Consider the following 15,687-nt stretch of genomic DNA (forward strand, 5'->3'; position numbering starts at 1 on the left):
GCTTTCCTCCTGTTTCCTCCTGACTCCAGCTGATACTCTGCCCCATCCTCAAATCAGGTCCTTGAAACCTTTCTCTCTCCCTTTGCAGAAATGCAGTGGGCGTAGGCTCTGGCACTGGACTTGGGTTTGAATACTGCCCTGTTACTTCCTAAGCTGTGTGACTCATAGCCTGTTGTTTAACCTCTTGGAGCTTCAGTTTCCTCATTCAAAGAATGTGGGAAGAATAAATAAAATTTGTTGTAAAGAATTAAGGTACATTGTAAAGAAGGTATAGCAATAAAGTGCAAGCTCTAACACCAGCCCTACCACCCATTCACCTTTCTTCCCCAAACACATCCCCAGATGACTGCTCTGTACTTTCCTTCACCTGTTTAGTCTCCACACTGTTGGTCAGGTCACCTACATGAGGTCGCTCATGCTGTACCTGAAGCTCCTTCCCCAGTTCAGGTCCTCAGTAGAGGGAAAATTCTTGCTGGTCCAGATGCCCAAGCTCTCAGTACTTCTTGGGTCACTAACTAGTTTCTTTTCCTCTGGATGCACCCTTCTTATTATCTTATTATTGCTGTCAGCCCTTTGTCCCTCACCCCCTTCTCCAGCACCCCAAACTTTCTGTGCTAGCCATTGTCAGAGAGGAGTATCACAGAAGGAAAATAAAATCCAACCATCTTTGCAAACCCCAGACACAGGGTGAGGCAAGGAGGGCAGAGTGTCCTCCCTCTCCTTGCCACTGGGTCTCTCCCTCTCCCAGACAGTCAGCCCTAGGTGGCACACCCCTCTTGGTACAGCACTGCTCCCCAAACTCTAACTCCACAAACTTCTCTGAGTTCCTTTTTTATATCCCTCTTTCTGCTGCCCTCATTTTTCCTGGAGTCCAGACCTCTCTCCTGGGCCCACCCATACATCCCACTACCTGACACCATCTCCCTAGGCACATACCGCAAACCCAACACATCCAAAACCAAGTCCAGTTCTTCTTCCCATATTGCTGTTCATCCCCATTTCTCCCAAGGCCCCCTCCCTGCCCACATCCGGCCACGAACAGACATCTTTCAATTCCATCAACAACATAACCTCCTTGGTCCCACTTCCACATCCCCGCTGTCACCATTCTAGTCCTAACTGTACCACCTCCTAGACCTCTGGTCCCCTGTCCCCACACTAATACGTCCATCACTCTGTGGCCAAAATGGTCTTTCTCAAACGCAAGTCTGATGTCACTCCACTGTTGAAACCTCTCCAGTGGCTGCCCACTGCCTCTTAGGATCAAGTCCAACTCACCAGACAAGGGCCTTCAAGATTTGTCCCTGACTTTCATCCCCAGCCTTCTTTCTAACTCTTGGGGAACACCTTCACCCATGCCCTGTATGCTCAGTGTCAGTGGTTCTCAAAATTTAGCGTGCATGATGATCACCCGGGAGACTTGCTGAAAACACGGATTCCTGACCTTCCTGGGGTGTGGATGTTGCTGGTTCCTGTGCCGGCTTCTGGGGGGCACTGCTCTGTACTCTACACTGAAGGCCTTTCAGTTTCTGCAATGCCAGGGTTTTGTTGTCATCTCTTTGCTGACTCTTGCACATTCTGGGACAGGTCTCAGCTCACGCATCACTGCTGCCAGGTTGGGTTCCATGCCCCTCCAAGGCAGTTCAATCAGCAGTCATCACAAGGCACTGCAATTGCAGAAACCTGCCCCCAACACGCATATACCCCAGCAAGCTCCCTGGGGACAGGAATGGGGCCCATCCTGTTCATTTTCCGTATCCCCAGTGTGTAGCTCAGTACCTGGCACAGGCTAGAAAACAGCTCTTAAAGGAATGAATGGAACCCCTGAGGATCTCTGTTAACATGGCAATTCCCAAGAACACTCCAACCCACCCCTGGGCTCTGATGCTCAGAGATAAAGCCCATTGGCTTGAATCCTTGTGCAACTTTCCACAAAAAGGAGAAGGTCCCTTGCTCTGTTACCAATTAGATCAAAGCTGCCAGGTGCTGGGCCTTCCACCCCAGACAGGGGACTGAGGCTGAAAGAAGTGAAGCAGCCCAGTAAAAACATCACAAATCAAAGCACTGAATTTAGAAGGTTCCTGGGAAACACGGGGCTGGGCTGGGAAGGCTGGCCTCCAATTGTCTGGGTAATGCATCTTCTGCTTTTGCCCCAGCCTGCCCCCACCCACCTAGTCCTGGCCTCATGAACCTTCCTCTGCCCTGGGAGGGCGGAGGTCAGCACCCCACAGAAGTTTCCAGACTGCTCAATCTGAAGACACATGAGTCCCTCTCTCCAGTGATCTCCGGAAAGATCAGAGCCAGCAATTGGTAGATATTTACAGAGCCTGAAGGCGGGTCTTACAGCTTCAAAAGGGTCTGAGATAATGGAAAGCCAAAGGGAATTGGGGAGGTGGCATGAACAGCCCAGGGTACAGGGAGGTCCCTGGATCTCTGCCTCTCTGGGGACATTTCCTTTTTTAGGTAGCTAGCTAAAAATAGACATCAAACCCTTCACAATTCCCAAAATCAGCATTAACTGTCTGCCACAAGCTCCTGAAGGGGACTCGGGTTGGGTGACGTGTGGAGGGAGAGTACCCACCCTGCAGGGCTGTGTCAGAACAGGAGGGTGGCGGTGAGGACCTGGGGATGGAAGGCTGAATCTCACTGTCCTGCACTGGGGGAGGCTCAGGGCTCCAGGGGACTTGAAAACTCCCCAACAATGTCCCTATCCCTCCCCCCACACACATTAGGCCCTTTCCAACCCCTCCTTACAAACCTGTGGAAAAATATTAGTCATTTTCCCAGAATGAACATCTCTGGGCAAATTTCCTATACACATCCCCTCATAGCAAAGGCTGTCACGTAAGAAGATTCCAGAGGAACACTGCTCCTCTTGTTACTGCAAACACCCAGCCCTGAGCCACCAGGGCACAGAACATCAGGACAGCTGTGAAAGAGGCAGCCCAGCATGGCCAGGACAGCAGTGTCGGTGTTGCTTGATGGGCATCCTCCAGGCCCTCCCCTGGGAGGACCCATCCTGCCACTGAACTGGCTTGTGGGAGACAATGGAAGAGCTGGGAAGGATCTGGAGGTGGCAGCCCAGGGGTGGAAGCACAGGTCCACATGCGTGGTGTGGTGGAGGGTGGCATGACCACCATCACTCTTCAGAGACCAGTATTTTGGTTGGGAGTAACCAGGAGTTGGTGCCAGCTTTCAAAGACATTCATGGAAATACCCCCACTTCTCTCCCAGGGTCCCACATCTTTCCCTGTCAAGCAAGTCTTGATGCCAAGTCTTAACCTCTCCAGCATTTCCTTCCAGCCCTCTGAATCCTGGAGAGTTTGATCAAAAGAAAGATTTGATCCTGGAGAAAATCTTCTGGATAACTGGACACTGCTTTTGATATCCAAAAATGATTTCAAGGTGACTGACTTTTGGTTTCAGAGAGAGACACATACAGGAGACCAAGGCAAAGATATCTAAGAGCATCGTAATCTGGGATAGTACTCAGTGAGGTCAAAGTGACCGATATCAGAGGTGAAGCTCAAGGCCAAGGCCAGGCATGGAATATAAAGTGGTGTTCCACCTGCATCCTCCCCAGATCCCAGAAGCAGGGGAACTCATAAATACATTTGAAAAGTGAAATACTTGTTATATCCCTACTTCACACCAGGCACTGAAATTTCAGAGATGGAGAGGCACTGGTTCCTGTCCCCTAGTTGTAAAATCACCTTGTGGATGTTCCTCTATCTCTTTTCTAAAAGACCGTCAGCTTTACGGACTGATAGGAGGAACCCCTGAGCCTGTTATCACACTGGCAGTGCCTCTCTGTATTTTCTCAAACCATCCTTCAGCCCCATCAGTGCCTCTCTCACACAAAATTCCAGTCAGATGCCCTCCAGTTGGACACCCTAAGCCTGGACTCCATGCATATGGCCTCCTTCCCATCAGGATATCTCTGCTGCTGTGTGTTCATGCTTGCTGGAGCTTCCACCCTTCATGTACCAGATTATACAAAGGGTGTTGGCCAACCCCACCTGTGCTGTATCACTCCAAAGAAAAGCATTCTATTGAATGGCTTGATGTCAGAGCTGGAAAAGGCCTGGGGGGTCAGTTGGAGAAAGTCCCCATTTGACAGGTGCAGAGGGAGGAAGGGCTTTGACTAAGGCCACGTGTTCAATTAGAGGCAGAACCAAGACATTCATTTCCTGCTCTCCAGCCCAGGGGCTGTTTGGCTATGCCCTGTGCCTGAGCACTGCCCCACCAGGCACAGTAAATGGGCATCTGGAGGTCCAACAAGGAAGGGTATTGCTGTCTACCCACGCCCCCATCCCGTCACAGGTGGGGATACTTCTCCCCTGGGCCCACGCACGTCTCTCTTGTTCTCTCTCCAAAGGTGGGAGACGACCCACTCTGGGCTGGAGGAGTGCATAAAGTTTTCCAGGAGTGCTGAGACTGAATTCCCATCAAGATGGGGGAAAGCAGCCATAAAGGATAGTGGGACAATTGACAAAAATTGAATATGGGACCGTGGGTTAAACAGTATCGGTTCAATGTTAAATGTCCTGATTTTAATAATTGCATTGTGGTTATGTTCTTAGGAGATACACAGTAGATATTTAGAGGTCAAGGGCATGATGTCTCTATTTGTAAACAGTATATATACGTCTATATGATGAATGGTGAATATATATGAACAGATATAGTGTATATATAGTATATATACAGTGTATATAGATATATAGATATGAATATTTGATGAATGGTGTATATATATATATGAGTTTATACACAGAGAATGACAAAACAATGGAACAAAAGGCAAATAATTGATGAATCTAAGTAAAGGGTGTACAAGAGTTTCCTGTACTATTCTTGCACCTTTTCTGTAAATTTGAAATTATATCAAAATAAAGTTAGAAAAAAATTCCCATTGAGAGGCATGCGGCAAAGACCCTGACAGGTCTCAAGATCCAGGGAAGCAGGGAAGCATGGCTGCTGTCACCCTCTTCTCCCCCCAGCTCTGATGGCAGTCAGACCTCTGTCCCCACTGGTGGACGGTGTCCACTGTGTGGGCAGCACAAGGGATGGCCCTGAGACTATGGAAGGCACGGGGTGGCGTGGGAGGAACGGAGATCAGGGTTGCCCTCACAGTGCCCACATGTAACTAGCTGTGAGCTGTGAGACTCCGGGCAAGACAGTTTAGTTCTCTAAGACTCAGATTTGCTCATCTGTAAAATGGGAACAACTATTTGTAGCTTAGTTGAATAAGACTTGCCTGAAGCGACATAGATTGAGTGGCTCAGATGATGCCTGTTGCATGGGTGCTCAAAAAACTCTTGTTTTGTGTGACGGGCAGGTGACTGAATCGGGGGCCCTCACGATAGTACCTGCGCATTCCTCCCTCCAGTCTCCCTTCACAAGAGGAGTGTTACAGCTCCTCCTCAACCAAACCACATTCCTCTCCTCTTTCATAACCTGGCCTAGCGTTTCCCTCATCCCAAAATCTTCCCAGACGACCCTCTCCTCACTTCTGTACTTGTGGGTTGGTGTCTGGCAGGTTAACTTGTACTCTCGTCAGTTTTCTCTCATCCAGCCCCTTGGGTTTGGGCAAATCAGCTTGGCTTTTCCCTCACGCTCCCCAGAGCTAGGTAGCAGCGGTGCCCCCAGGGGCTCTCAGACCAGTGTGGACAAGCACCGTCCACGTTCACACCTGACAGCTCCCTCACAGGACCGAACATCCGAGCTGGGGAGGGGAGGGCATGCAGACAGGGATCTGGCCACCATCTATTTGACAAGGAAACCACTCAGCCTTCCCTCGGTCACTGGAGGAAAGATGGATTTCCTGGTTAGATTAGGTACTTCCCAGCCCTTGATGAAAATGAACACACATGCACAGCCAGACCACTCAGCAACGTGAGAATCTGGGCTTTCTCATGGAAACAGAGATTTCTGGGACTGGGGATGGCAATGCTAAGAGAAAAAGGCAAGTTGCAGAGGTCTACAGACTGCATAATTCCATTTCTGTGAGAAAAAAATCCACCTGAAATATTTGCATGTGTATATGTGAATATTCAGAGAAAAGTAATTGTGAATATATCTGAGGAGGTGAGTGAAATTAGGGGTAAGATGAAAGAGGGCTTTCACATTGTACTTGGTAAACTTCTGTACTAGTTAAAATGTTTAAACAAGAAGGCATGCATATTTAACTTATATAATTGATAAATCATATAAATTATCCCCCAAAGTGAGAAAAGAACTGGGGGTGCAGACCTAAAAGACACCCCCTTCATTCCCTATCTCTGGGCAGCTGCCTTCTCAGGAGCCTCCTGGGAAGGAAGCCCCACGGTGGTACACAGGCACCCAGGAAACTCTGCAGGTTTCTAAGGAAAAATGCTGCTAATGCTCTCAGTGCCCCAGGGAGTGACAGGCTGGGATGATGGGGGGCAGGAGGCGTGGGCCGGCAGAGGGATCCAACACGGCCATTACTATACATAGAGACACACACTTCCATTCTTTTGGGAGTAAGACATCTGTCTGTAACTCCAACGTGAAGGCTTTCTACACAGAGTGAAATTCCCCTTCAGCAGACAAGCAGTGTCAGCTGGAGTCGATGCAGTCACGAATGTGTTTGCCACGGAGATGAAGCGCTTTCAGCTGCCCCTCCCTCTGAGCAGCACCGCCCACTGAGGCCCCTTCTCTGCACCCTTCGGAGGGGAAAGAACCATGGCGTCCAGACTCCACCAGAGCATCTTGCTCTCTCCCTAAAGGCAGGTGATGGAAATGCCCTGAGGACCTGGGCGGGGGGCCCGCGGTGGTTCCACATTTAATGGAGTTAGTAGAGGGGACCCGGTTCTGCTTCTCAAGACCAGCGGTGCAAGGGCACCGGGCTTCCCTCTGGACAGCTGGTTTCCAGCCTGGCTGACAGCACCTTGGAATGGCCCAGGAGCGTAAACATACATTGAAGCCGGGATCCCACTGCCAGAGATTCTGATCTAATTAGGCTGGGGTGCAGCAGGGAGCAGTGGTTTTAAATGCTCCCCAGGTGAATCTAACATGCAGCCAGGTTTGAGAGCCCCTGCCCTGGAACTGCATGATGACAACTTGGCTGGGGTTTTCCACAGCCTTCTCTTCTCCAGGGCAAAGAGCCCAGGTCCCGGGTCAGCTCACTGTCTCCAGTTTGTTTTTCTCTTTCACGGCTCTCCTCTGACCCCACCTCACTTCCCTCGGGATCTCACCAGAATAGATGTGCCAGAGCTGAGGACAGGAGGCTGCTGACCTCCCAGCTCGAACGCCAGGCACTCCTGCTTCTGCCCCCAGGAGAGGAGAACAATCGCATCAGACCCAGTTTACCATCACTTGGTGCTCTTATGAGATCCCATGTCTCTCCCGAGGACTTTTCCCCATAACTAAATAGAACACAGGCCCAAGAAATCCTTTCGGAAGATAAAATCATTAACCCATTCTCACTAGGTTTTTCTTAGAATTGTTTATGCATTGTCAACAACTTATTATTAAACGTCCACTTTTGATAATCGGAGGCTCCAGGTGGTTAAATATCCATGAGAAATCATCATTCCAATTTGGCTGCCCTGGTATGTGCATGAGGAACCCAAGCTCCTCATTGGGAAGGTAAATAGGTTGCTTTGAAGAGATGAGAATAAAACTAAGTTACAGAACACTGCCTTGTAATGGAAAAAGAGAGGCAGCCTTTGAATGAATCTAGCTCACTTCCCTTTATTAGTATGGGTAATTAAGAGTTTGTCTTGTCTTTTGCTCTTTTAAAACAGAGTGTGTTGGGGATGCCCAAGCAACCCCATATCTTTTGTTAAAGTTGGAGTTTTCGAAGCATACTTCTAACAAAATTAGACCAATAATTAATCAGTAGCAGAGGCCAGGGCTGCATTATGCCCTTTGTGGAGTCTAAGCACTTTTGCCTTTGAAGGCTCCTTCCCTTCACTAAAGAAAAAAAAATGTATATACTTACATACATACATACATAAATTATATTTTACAACTGAATTGGTATAAAGATGAATATATTAATGTTATGAATTAAAACATTTTCTTTGACCTAAAAGTTAAAATTTTCCCTAATTTTATAAGATATTGAAATATTTTTGTGGGCCTGTAAAAGCACCGTGGACCCTAGGCACAGTGCCTAAAAGCTTATAAGGGGTTCTGGGGGAAGCCAAGATCCAAAAAGAGGGAGAGAGTCAGGCAGAGTCATAGGAGAAGCCCCTTCCCTGCTTGGCTATTTAGACCACAGCTGCAAGTTTGTTCTAAGAGATGCTGGTAAGGCCTTTCTATGAGCAGGTCACGGCACTGGCATCCTGAAAGGTGCACCCCTAAGTTGGCCCAGCCGGAGGCCCACGGAACTTAAAAAGGAGGAAGGAGGATGAGACACAGACACGTCACCGTGACCCTGGGAAGAGGACAGCCAACGGCAGAAGGGGGATGCTGAGTGCTATGGGGGCTCACAGGAGGGAAGAGTTCCTTTTAGCTGGAGCGAAGACGAGCTCAGGGATGAGATGACTTTTCAGTGGGAGCCTGTCCCACAGAGAGGTGCCAGAGCAAAGGCACGAAGGGAGGAACACAGGGGTGTCCGGTGCACACAGAGGAGCTCAGTTTGGCTTGAGGATGAAATAGTAGTAAGGAGCTGGGGGCAGCGCTTGGAAAGAAAGGCTGAGGCTGGATGTCAGAAAGTGTGTCCACACGTGGCAGGTGTGCCAGGACGGCAACGCGTGAGAGGTTCACTTGCACAGGACTGGTGGGCTCTGGGGACCGCTGGGCACTCCAACCAGGAGTGATCTGATCAGAGCCACTGTGTAAGAAGGTCTATGTGGCAGGAAAGACTCAACTGGGAGAGATTAGGGGAAGGTCTCCCAGGGTTCTTGGTGGGAAGCAGAAGGGGCCTGAGTGACACTGCTGGAGGATTTGGTTGTGTAACACCACTCAGGCCTTGGAGAGGTGGGAGGGGTGAGAAAAGACCAGTGGCTCGGTCACCGGGAGCTCACAGGGCACCAGGGTGGTGGCCGGGGCCAGGCTCCGAGGAGCACAGTCAGGGAAGCGGCCGGCCCTCAGTCCCGGGTTTGCCTGGAAGAGCTGAACGAGTACTTACTCTCCGTTCCTAGCATGGAAGGAAGAGAGCTCTTTGGCCTCCGGGCTTTCATCTCCGGGGCCTTGGCGTTCTCACTGGTGGGGGCATCTGGAACAAAACAGGTAACGACAAACATGAGTAGGCAGCTGCCCAGGGAAGGAAGCAGAAGAGGCATCGCAATAAACATCCCACCTCAACCCCGACAGGTCCTCCCCGTCCCGGCTCCACTCTGAGGGCCCTCAGCGCCTGCTGGGCAGGCCAGGCACCTTCCTCTCAAGAGCACCAAAGAAGGAGTGTCCTCGCCACCCGGCCTTATAAATCAGGTGCAGAGCACAGCTGCCCCGAAGATGGATGGACAGGCTATCCTGGGAGCTGGGTAGCGCTTTCGCCTCTGCTGCAGGCACGGGCCGCCAGGATCGCATCACTGGCAGGGCTGGGGGACAGTCAGAGCCCCTCAGCTCACCAATGCCTATCTTTTCCCTTCTGGGTCTTAACTCACTTGGGCTAAACATTCTGGATTTCCAACAGCACGCTCTGTGTAGAGAGGTCTCTTGAACAGAGGAAGCAGGGGATGGGTTGCTGCCCTGGGCTCATGGTCTGGAGGGGGCTTGCAGCCTGTTGTCTCTGACTCTTGTACCGAGGGACACTGACAGTCAGACCTCCAGGCCAGATGAAGGCCTCTGAGCAGGCGGCCGGCATGCCTCGCGGGCTCTGGACTGAGCCTTGGAGCCCTTGTGGGGGCTTCTGCACCCTCCCCAAAGCAGAGCCACTGGAACCCTGCAGTGGCAGCCTCTGGGCAGAGCTGAAATGCTGCACGGGTGAGCGCGCAACCTCCGCGGGGCCGTCCTCCACTCCCCCTCTTCCCATTCATGCCCAGTGTGGAAGATGCCGGGGGAAACCCTCCCTTGTCAGGGCAGCAGGGTGACATAGCGCTGGGCTGGGTGGAAAAGGCCCTCACTGGGCCGAGAAGAGACTGGACTCTAGCAAGCTGCTGGGACCGGGATAAGGAGCTGGCTGTACCGCTATCACTAGGCTCCAGCATTTTCCCCACAAGGAACTCTCTTCAGGGACTATGCTGGGAGGGAGCCTGCCCCTCCGAGCCCCTTCCTGTGCATCCTTTTCCTGCTCCTGAAGAGGAAGCGCAGAGGGAGAAAGGAGGGGGTGGGACTTTCCAGCTGAGGCTTGGCCACATTCCTAAGGCCTGTCTGGGGAGGAAGGGCCATCTCCCTGTCCCCGCCTCCACGGTGGGGCAATCCCAGACTCTAACACGTGCTCTCGCCTAGACTGGGCTTCTGGGGCTTTGCAGGGTGGGCTCGGAAGCACAGAACTAGGGGCTGGGCAGGTACACTTCCCCAGCATGCAGACTCTTGGTGATCCCGTCTGGATGCATTACTCCTTCTAGATGGCATTTGGATCCCTTTCCTGCTCCAGAATGTGGGTCTGTCCATATAAATTCCTCCAAACCAGTCAGGCTTCCTTCCCAACCCAAGGCCTGCCCACTCTCCATTAGCTGGGTAATCCAGGAACGGAGGCTCGGGCACAGCACACAGGTCTCCAAGGCCGCAGGGACAGTCCCCCACTGCAGTCGGCCAAAAGCTGTATATGTGTAACTACAGGAACGATTAAACGTAATCCTTAAGTAGAACTTCCCAGCAGTATATTTCAGGGGATGGGGCTGAAGGAACAAAGCTGGAAGAAATTCCTTTGAGCAGTGCTTGATAACCCGGCCCCCTACCCTGCCTCCATTCCCCACTGTGTGTTACCCTTCTGCCACCTTTCGTAAGAGCAAAAGAGCCCCAGATGAGGAGTCAGGGGTCCCTGCCATCCGTAGCTGACACGGCCTGTTCCGGTCTCCTCAGTGGGCCGCCCACACACCAGGTTCTGTGTGGACATGGGTGGAGGAGCAGAAAGTCCCATGGGGAGGGGATGATTTCATTTTTCTCACATTGGGTATTTTCCCCGGACATAGTGGTCATTCTCAGCTACAGAACAAACCTCAGTACGCATTTATCAACCTCTGGTTCTCAACCTTGGCTGCACATTAGAAGCACCTGTACCTAGGTATCTCACTCCCCAGATCCTGGCTTAATTGGTCTGGGTGGGGGGCTGGGAGTAAATAATATGCCGCCAGGTTGAAAACTCCTAGTCTCTCTCCTCAGAGGGGGTGTGTGTGTGTGTGTGTGTGTGCATGTGTGCGCGCGTGCATGTGTGTGTGTGTGTGTGTGTGTAGAGGTGAGGGTGGGTCTCAGGGACTATTCCTGCCCATGCTTCCCTTGATATTTGCAGATCAGGCTGCCATAAACCAAGGTCATGGGGTGAGTCTATGGTTCCCTTTTCTGGGGGCCTCCCTTCTTCCCTTCCTTCAAGACCAGCACTTCTGACAGCACCAATGACAATTTAAAGAAAGGCGCACCCAGAAATTTCTTTGTTTTCCCCCCTTTTAAGGAAGAGGAGGCGAGGACAGAGTGTGCACAGACAGTCCTCTCTTCCTTGGCATAAGTACTCGCTTTGCCGTCTTTTTCCCAGTGAGTTCCGGGGCATCAGAGGAGGGAGACAAGGAAGGACCAAGATTTTTTTTTAATTGATGGGGAAACTGAGGCATAAGCAAGCAAAGGAGGAGAGGCCCAGTTTTCCTGGGCTCCTGAAAGAAAGGAGACAGGGACTGAGATTCCTTCTCTCCTCGTGGGGTCACGATGGGCTTTGCTTCCAAGCATCATTAGAGTAGGGATGGAGAGAGGAGGGCTCTAGGTGCAGCTTTGTCATCAGCAATCCTGGGATTGTGGGCAAATAATTTCAGCTGCCCTGGGTCTCTGTTTCCACATTTGTACAAGGGAAACTACACTTATTTTCTCTGCCTCACAGCACTACAAGGCTCTAGGGAGAGAATGTGTGCCACGGTGATCATTTACCTGTTCATTCATTTCTCCTGTTGGCCACATTTCCTCGCCTCCTTCCCAAATCCGCTTTAGAATCCTCCACCTTCACAAAGCCCTCCTCGATGGGCCCCTGCTGCATGTTTCCTGCCTGCTCATCCGTCCTCAGCTCTTGGGTGCCTGCTTTACACTGACTTGTGAGTACACCACCCCCGTCATGTGCTTTGAGCCTTGTTTGTAGATGTTCCTTATCTTTCCATCTGGCCGTGAGGAAAGGGGTTCAAGTTTCCCTGGCAGACCAGGCACACCCCCAGACTTGGAGCCCCACAGGGGTGGAACGAGCCCCCTCTTCCCTCTGCAGCACCCCCGCGCCCTGTGGGCTGTGCCTGCACCACGAGCCACTAGCCGTCAGTCTGTCCGTGAGAACCGCAGCAAGGAGTGGGCTGGGAGGACCACGTGCTTAATCAGAACCAGCTTTGTGCTCACATGGCTGCCCAGGGGATAAAAATAATAGTAATAAAAGTTTAAGAGCAGCGTGTATTTTCTGTCTATTTTAATCAGTTTGTGATGAAATTGAACTCCATTTCTAGATCTGGGCCCCAGGGCTGGAGTCCTTTGCTGGTCTGCTGGTGCCCCCAAAGAAGCAGGGGGGAGGAAGGTGGTGGTGTGAGGAGTGGGGCGGGGGCTCAACATAAAGAGGAAAACGTGTCCTTATATGGACAATGCCTCACCCCTTCGACTCCTGGGCTAGCTCTGGGCTCAGCCTTCCAACGCAGCATTTCTTCTTCTGTCTCCCCCGAGAGAGGTCATTCCCAGAGCTGCAACCCTAGGCAGGGGGAGTGAGGTCTTGGGAGGCTTCTGGGAGGGGGGGTCTGAGCTTCCAGGAGCCCCAGGAGGGGGCAGGGCAGAGGGGCTGGCCTCTCTCTCTCTCTCTGTCTGCCCAGGAGCAAGCAGCATGCTGGCAAAATCAGGAGGGAGAGAGCTCTGGTCAGGATGAGTGCCTTCCTGGCTCCACAGGCCGGTGACTGTGAGTCCTTGGGCAAGTTCCTGACTTTCTTCACCAGGAAAAAGGGAATAACAACACCCCAACAGAGGAGTGAATGAGATGTGGAGTAAGAGCTGGCATTTATTGGGTACTCAGGCTGTGCCTGGCACGATGCTAAGTGCTTTATACCCGTGTTTCAGGTTGAACCACACCATTCGCCAATATTCAAGTGTTTCTGACCTACTAAAATAGCAATTTTATTTAGTTCAACCTAATACATTTTAGCTGCCTGAGACAATATAAAGAACAAATGGGAGTGGGAGCAGACCGAGGCCAACAAAAGAAGTGGGGGTCGGCTCAGCCACAGTCAGAAGGGCTCCCTGGCCATGGAGGCAGTGGACCACAGTGGTTAGGAGCCAAGGTGTGGGCTTAAATCCCCACCCAGCTAGTTATTAGCTGCATACACCTCAAATTAGGCTTTAAACTCCCTTCTTACAGTTGTAAATCGCCCCGAGTTGCCAAATCCAATGGCTAATGTTCAGGCTCATCTTATTCTACTTGGCAGAGCCTTTTGACACATTGATCTCCATCATTCCTTTCTTATTGAAATGATCACCCTTTGGCCTCTGGGACACCCCTCTCTGCTTGATTTCTTCCTGTCTCACCATGGCCAGTCCTTCTCCGTCTCCTTTGCAGACCTCTGTCCTGCCTTACTTCTCAGTGTCGGACTCTCTCCTTCCCTCCTCCATCCACATCCATCCCTGGGGGCCTCATATACTCCCAGGGCATTCAGTGGCCTCATGAAGATGGCTCCTCATGTCCTGCATCTAACCCCGACCTCCCTCCTCAACTCTAGATTCATCTAAAGGTCAACCTACGTGATAGGCCCACTTGGATGTCTAATGGACACCTTAAACTTCACATACACGAAAGTCTTGACTGTACCCCACCCCTACCCATTCTGATCTTAGTAGGTGGTACCACCATTGACCTGTGCTCCCTCACGAAAACTAAGGGTCACCTTTGACTTCCCTTTCTCTCTATTTCCAACTCATCAGCAAATCTTATCAGCTGTACTGTCAAAACATTATAAATCTGGTCATTTCCCACCTCTTCCACAGATTCTAAGCTGCCATCATCTCATGCCTGGGCTATCGTGGCAACCTCGAATCTGCTCTCCCTCTTACCCCTCCTGGGTCTGGTCACCGCCTGAGTGATCCTTTACAATGGCCAGGGTTGTCCCACCATACTTATAATAAAATCCAGTGTCCTGGTCACAGCCTACATGGCCTTGCAGATCTGGTCCTCCTCAGTCTCATTTCCTACCACTCTGCCTCTGGCCCGGGGCTCGGCCACCCTGGCCTCCTTACCTCTCCTTCTGGGAGTGTCTCCCGTACAGTCTCAGCTCAGGGTTTTGCTCCTGTTCCTTACCTCTGCCGTGCTACTGCTGGGACTCCTTCCCAAATGCCTTCAGGTCTCTGTTCAAATGCCTCTTCCTCAGAGAGGCCTCACCCTCTCCAACAACAGCACGCTCCCCCATCACCCTGCTTTGCTTCTTCACAGCATGTGTTGTTGCCTGAGATCGCATGACATATCTGTTCATCCGTATTTTTGTCTCTCCCTCACTCGAATGTAAGGGCTCTGAGAACAGGAACTTGTTTCGTTCACTGCTTTTAACCCCAGCCCCAGGAGCAGAGCGGGCACTGACATACGGGTTGAGAGAAGGCCCATGGGAACGCCACCCCCTACCACATGCACACACCAGCCTCCATGGTTACAAAGTCCCTGATCTCACTGGTAGCTGAGGCCCGATGCCCTTGGCAAGGTGGCTGGGAAGGGCGGCCTGATCTGCCCGGTCTTGGGATTTGGGCCTACAAAGGGCTTTGCTTCCTCACCTCTCACCTGGGTCTGAATGAGAGGGAGTGGGCCACTCAGGCCAGAGGTGCAGAAGGACTTCCCAGCAAGAAGGGCTGTTAGTAAGGAAGACCTGGATCTCTCGGACAGTGGACACTGCCATGTTATTCACTAGACAGGGAGGCCATGCAGGTGGTGGAAAGGTGCAGACTTTGGAACCAAACACACCTGGGTTGGAGTCCTGCCAGGGTAACTCATGCCAGGGAGTCATGTGACTCCCTGTGCAGGGTGGCTCGAAGGGCCTGGGCTTTGGGATCACAGACACCCAGGGAAACGGCATCTCCTGCTTACTGTCTGAGTGACTGGGGAAGGCTGCTGACCCTCGCTGAGCCTGGGTTTTCCCACTGAGAAAGATAACCTGCCCAACTGTTGCATAAACTAAAAATGCACAAGAGTTTCTGGCCACGGCAGGCCATGGCAGGCCTTGAAGGTCAGCTTTTTCTCCTCCTGGGTGAGTTTTCGGACAAGTCCTTACCCACCCCAGGCTTCAGCTGCCTTCTGTGGTACAAGTTGACATGTCTGCTGCTAACCTGGAAGGAATGGCGGTATGACCATAATCAAGAAAGTGCACAGAGCACCCTTTTTCTTATGGAAACAACCCAAACGGCAGGATTAAAAGAGCCAGATGTGCTACATTATAAAGGCTACCTCTCCCTGTCTTTTCTATAAGAGGGAAGAAGTAGTGTGGCTAATACGGAACAGCCAATGAGCCAAAGTCATTTTCATGAGGTCTTGAAATACATCATTCTATTAGCCACAGATATATAGTCTAAATGGTGTCCAGCACAGGCTACGTGAGTGATAGTGAGTGACTGTCGGGGGCAGGGCCAGCC

General features: G+C 51.4%; 1 protein-coding gene across 7 annotated transcripts in view; it reads right to left on the reverse strand.

The window, feature by feature from the left end:
- MYLK (myosin light chain kinase) overlaps positions 1-15,687 on the reverse strand; it is a 269,948-nt gene that overhangs the window by 54,308 nt on the left and 199,953 nt on the right. For all 7 annotated transcript variants that reach the window (XM_061194266.1, XM_061194267.1, XM_061194261.1 and 4 more), the window contains one exon: positions 9,104-9,190. In XM_061194266.1, coding sequence (XP_061050249.1) covers positions 9,104-9,190 — 87 coding nt within the window. The remainder of the gene's footprint in view (positions 1-9,103; positions 9,191-15,687) is intronic.

The sequence above is a fragment of the Eubalaena glacialis genome, chromosome 6, assembly GCF_028564815.1.
Source record: "Eubalaena glacialis isolate mEubGla1 chromosome 6, mEubGla1.1.hap2.+ XY, whole genome shotgun sequence".
In the NCBI taxonomy this organism is placed as follows: Eukaryota; Metazoa; Chordata; class Mammalia; order Artiodactyla; family Balaenidae; genus Eubalaena; species Eubalaena glacialis.